This window comes from Sinocyclocheilus anshuiensis, unplaced genomic scaffold (genome assembly GCF_001515605.1).
Source record: "Sinocyclocheilus anshuiensis isolate Anshui unplaced genomic scaffold, SAMN03320099.WGS_v1.1 scaffold1541, whole genome shotgun sequence".
NCBI lineage: Eukaryota > Metazoa > Chordata > Actinopteri > Cypriniformes > Cyprinidae > Sinocyclocheilus > Sinocyclocheilus anshuiensis.
Genome location: NW_015540952.1, coordinates 586,822 through 592,471, shown reverse-complemented (window position 1 = coordinate 592,471; position 5,650 = coordinate 586,822). Strand labels below are relative to the sequence as shown.

At 36.3% G+C, this 5,650-nt stretch overlaps 1 protein-coding gene across 3 annotated transcripts in view; it reads right to left on the bottom strand.

The window, feature by feature from the left end:
* LOC107689955 (actin filament-associated protein 1-like 2) overlaps positions 1–5,650 on the bottom strand; it is a 38,446-nt gene that overhangs the window by 17,339 nt on the left and 15,457 nt on the right. For all 3 annotated transcript variants that reach the window (XM_016488163.1, XM_016488165.1, XM_016488166.1), the window contains exons 2-4: positions 4,178–4,306; positions 1,691–1,753; positions 519–598 (exon numbers count right to left, since the gene is read on the bottom strand). In XM_016488163.1, coding sequence (XP_016343649.1) covers positions 519–598; positions 1,691–1,753; positions 4,178–4,306 — 272 coding nt within the window. The remainder of the gene's footprint in view (positions 1–518; positions 599–1,690; positions 1,754–4,177; positions 4,307–5,650) is intronic.

The window sequence follows — 5,650 nt, the reverse complement described above, 5'->3', positions numbered from 1 at the left end:
ATGAATCGGTTGAATCTCAATGACTCACTCTTTAACAGTCACTTGCTGTCACCTACTGGCGGTTTTAATTTCACATTTCGACTATTTTTTTCATGTTTTAAATTATTTCAAATATCAGTATTCAACGTTTTATCTTAAAAACAAAACATTAGGCCTATTTATGTTCAAGCTGTGTATGAACATTTTTATATATATTTATTTGCTTCTTTTGAAAAAATACTTTTCGTACTAAGTACAATAAATATCACATACTTTAAGACTTTTACTCAAGTAATATTCTAAACGGTGACTTCAACTTCTACCAAAGTCATTTTCTGGTAAGATATCTGTACTTTTACTTGAGTATAGCTTTCAGGTACTTTATTCACCACTGCTTGCCATGCGTTACCCCCAGCACTGGTCATACTACCATCTCAAAACAAACTGAGTGTGAAATTAATCTGTGTTGATTTTTGATCTTTTTGTATCTTTGTCATTCTGTAAATAGCGTTTAAATGAAGTTGAAATGAGTCACTTACTGGTCTGGGAGGTGGAGGCTCTGGTGGGTTCTTCACAGGGATGTGTTTACCTGGTTCTCCATTGGCTTCTGGTCTGTAGTCTGAGGAGCATATTGATTTTCACACGGAACAAAAGTGGCTGTTAATAAATAGATTGAAGACTTTTCAAAGGGTTTATCAAGTGCAGCGATAAGAAGCATTGAAGAACTGTACTTGCAAGCAACAAGTAAACATATTAATTCTGCTGTTCATCTACCACTGCTTGGATATGCTAGCGGCTCAGCTCTGGTAACATTGCATAGCCTGCGGCAGTCTCTTAGAGTCTCTTAGAGCTGATGGCCATATTCAGTGGCTTCCCATCAGACATTCCTTCGACTTCCTCTCCAAACGGTAACATCTGGGTTGCCGTAGGAACGCAAGGCGAATACCAAATCCGCACAGCAAGGGCTAAGAGTCACCAAAGAGTCAAGACACCATGAAGTGCTGCTTTTCACTGAAATTCAATTTATCCACACCACTTACATTTCTCTGTTGGTCTACATGAGCTCTTGAATTGCATGTTGTGTCACATAAGTGACATATCGCACTTCATTTTTATCATATGCAGTTTAATTTATCAGATGCAAATAACACAAGGTTGGGGAAATTTTCACATACAGTCTGGAAATGATGAAATCATTGTACATGACATAAATAATAGAAATAAATTCTTTCTGCATGAACTTAAAAGGGTTGCTCTCTTGATAAGCTCTTTTACAATTGTTTATTAAAATGGTGACGTTTGTGAATTTGATCAAAGAATGCCACCACAGTTTAGTCATGCATGTATCTTTTTGGCGCAGACGACTGCAATGTGAATGTTAAGTCTGGTTTTATTGTTACTCTCATTCTTCAGCGAAATCTAAACAAAGCAGCTTGGCCTCAGATGGGGGTCTGGCAGAGAGAGCGAGAGGAGGACAGGAGTTACTGAGAAACAGACAGGAAATGGTGAGGAGTGGGGGGAGGGGGGCTTAACACTTCAGCCATAACCCAATCACCCCCCTAAAAATGACACACATTCACAGCAGCGCTGTCAAGCAGCAAGATAAACCACTGTGATATGTGACAGACATTTTTGCAGGTCAGGGGCCATTTTCATCCTCACACCTGCAAAAGTTATTATAAGTTTATTATGGTGAAGATTATAGACTCACCTCTGTCTTGGTTTTGACATGTGACGATGACCTTGTTCATGTAGATGTATTCTTCATCTCCTCCTGTTAAATAACCATAATAAAAGACTGAATTACAAATCTGAATCTTGTTTTTTTAAAAACTCACATAATACCAAGATCATAGCTTTATGTGCTGAGTTTTGTGCTCAAAAAGTATCTGGACACTTAAATTACCAACCCCATCTCATGAGAAAGCATACGCATTTTACAACGTTATTTCGTACAAATTTGTATGATGTGATTGGTAGAAAAAAAAATTAAAATAAAAAACTAAGCATGAACTTGCACCCCCAACCCCACCCATGCGAAAACGTCTGAATGAAATCAAATTCATATGAGTTCACCACCAATTTGCCAAAAAGTAAAACTATTTATGAATTGTTAGGCTGTAATTTACACTTAAAATATGACTTTAAGTGTCACAGGCTGATATGGATAAGCCATTAATTATTTTGTTATGACCCTCATGTTATGACCTATAACCAATAAATGGCTGATATTAAAATTATACAATATTTTCTCTCAATAAATAAAATAGAAAAACACTAGGTACCACAACATTATAACATACTTTATAAAATACACCAATACAAACACCACTATTACTAATATATCAAGCATCTCTGCAAAATATCAAACTAAGGGACATTTATTTTAAAGAAATATAGAACAGATTTCAAGTAAAACATTTCACATAAAATCATTTTTGTTAGGTTTTAAATGGTAAAACAACGTATACTGTATAAATTCAAGATAAAAAGTATTTTTATGGTTGGTCAAACATTAGTGGAACATGTTTATAGTTAATGCGATGATCTACACCTGTGGTTACTCTGCTAGGACACCTGTGTGAACTTGAGGAACTTATTTATTGCCTATTTATTCAATAAATTCACACAATTTAAGTGTGGCCTAATTGTCCAAATACGTTTGGGGCCACTGTGAACTTACGGGAATAAAGATACTCTGCTCCACTCAAATAACCTTGCCTGGAACTTCTAGAACTTGTTTGACTTTTCCTCCCCCTCCTTCTTTTTCAGATTCTGGACACTTTCATCCCTCACTTATTTTACTGAACATGTAATAGATTTCTGTTATAGAGAAGACCAGTGAGAGTTTTGTGCTACACTTCTCTTGTGTAACGGTCCAAAGGCATCTCCAGGGCCCCTCCTTATGTGCACACCAAAGACAGGCCAGTGGGAGACATAGACATAGATAGGTCATATTGGAGATGGTTTTATAGCACTTGCTTGGCAACAAATGACATTTTAGGGTGTTTTTTGGATCTTCAAAATAATTCAGATGAACTAAATTAAGCATAAGGAACAAGATGTTACCATGGCAGATACATGGAACATGGCAGTCCACAGGTAACACAGCTTTGATGCATTTTTGGAGGGAAAATAAGATTGGGATTTGGAGGATGGAAATTAAAGCTATTTATAAGCTGCTACTAAAAGGAAGTGAGTGTCCCTAGAGGATAAAAACAGCCTTTGGAAAATGATACAGTTTGGAGCCAGGGGAGGAAGTGCACAAGCCCGAGACCAGAACATGAAAAACCTACAGCCATGCTTGTGTGAAGAAAGAAGCACATGCACGGACCAAAATTACGGGCTCCTTAATAAGACAGAACAGAGCAGATTCTCTAAACAACACAGAAGCTATAAATGTACACACAACTGTTGCTCCTCGTAAGGACAATTGTGCTATGCAAGTGTCATGCTGAAATACATATACTGTATATAAAACTGTACATTTGTTAGGCCTTTTGCTACTTTCTATTTACACCAGTAGAGTGCTCCCACATGAGCAGCACACAATAAGGTCTGTAATATAATTGTGCATTAACCATAGGTTCTTAAACTTTTTCAGGAGGCAAACCTGATTTAACAATAAAAAATTTGTGGTAATCATTATGTACACTATTGTTTAAAAGTTTGGGGTTAGTAAGATTTTTTTAAGAAATCAACACTTTTTAGCAATGAAGCATTAATTTAACCATAAAAGGACAGTAAAACATTTATAATGTCACAAAAGATTTCCACTAAAATATTAAGCAACATAACATTAATAGTAATAAGAAATGTTTCGTGAGCACCAAATCAGTACATTAGAATGATTTCTGAAGGATCACTGGAGACTGGAGTAATGGCTGAAAATTCAGCCTTGCTATCACAAGAATAAATAACATTTGAAAATATATATTTAAATAGAAAAAAAGTTTTAAAATATAATAATATTTCACAATATTACTATTTTACTGTATTTCTGATCAAATAAACGCAGCCTTGATTATCATAAGAGACTTTTCAAAAACAATCGTACCGACCCCAAACTACTGAAATGTAGTATACTAAAAAATTAGCCGATTCATTCATTGTTGGTCCTTTTTGTCAAATCACAGTGTGAGAAGCACTGGTGTAGAGTCAGATGGTTCGTTTAGACATTATGATGTTATTTATGTACCATTGGAAGACTTGTATGACTGAAGCAGCTCCGTCAGAAGGCCCTTCTGTACTGTGGCATTTCCACTCAGCTTCTCTCCATCCAGGATCTTCAGGAACCTCTGCAGCTGCTCCAACAGCTGCTCCAGCACTGCACACACACACACACACACACAACATACTGTGGTTAGATAGAGTAATAAAGACACACACACACACACACACACACACACACACACAACATACTGTAGTTAGCTAGAGTAATGAAGAAAAGCATCATGGTAGTGCACAAGTTCTCCTGCAATGTACTGCACTGTATAGTGTATATATATATATAGAGAGAGAGAGAGAGAGAGAGAGAGAGAGAATTAATATGTTTACAATTTGATTTAGTTGAGGATTATCTGCATTTTGGCAACATAAGTGAAATTAACATTACTAATGGTTAACAGCACAAAGGTAAACCTCTTGTGCCTGTAAAAGCCATAGGCTGCGCTTCTCTGATCTCAAGAGCGAGCTATATGAGCTATATGTTACACACACTAGACCAAGTAGGTTTCATAACAAAATCATCTATTTCCTAAAAATCTGTTGGTTAATCTCTGAATGTTATGGTAATTGTTGACGACATCCGTACTATTTGGTCTTTTGTGTCTGTGTTAGGATAGTTAGCGGCAGGCTGAGGTCAAGGATACGTCATGGGTTGTCGGGTGAATGGGGAGGCTTTGTCACTCTACTCACACACCCTCCAGGGGTCAGCAGCAAACTGGGCATCCCAGTCTTGACTATGAGAGCCTTACTTTCTTTGTGAATAGCATTGACTTGCAACAGAACAGACCTTACTGGAAAAAAGCTCAAAAAAGGAAATTAAAGCAAAAGTATAGATTATCATGTGTGGTTTACATCTCATCAAAACTCCACATAAGGTTATAAAGCACTGGTGCGTGCAAAAGAAACTATCAAACTCCCTTTAGCCAAACTGCATTCCATTTAGTCATATAAAAACATGCTATTTGTCTTCATTTCATGGTATAAATTACAAATGAGTGAGTGTTGGTTGTTGATTAACTTACTAACAGTCACTCTCCTGTTCACATAAAAATATGGTCATCATACTTAAAATTTCAAAGGGATCAAATATGACATTTGTGTGATGCAACAATGAGCTGAGGATGAGAGATTAAACTTGTAGTGTCCCATTTTTGAGCAACCCCATGGATTATACAATGTTTTATGAATAGTATGCAGCATCTTATAAAAGGGAAAGTTCTGGTCCTGGATGCTAACTGGTCAACAGAGCATTCTAGCCGTGCAAAAATACAGGAAATACAAACAGCTATGATGTGAAACATCCATTCAATATAGCTATATCACTGCACAGCACACATACAAGTGAATTATTGTGTATTTGCATCAGGGACTATATATTGTGATCAGTCTATATATATATATATATATACAGTATATATATATATATATATATATATATATGAGC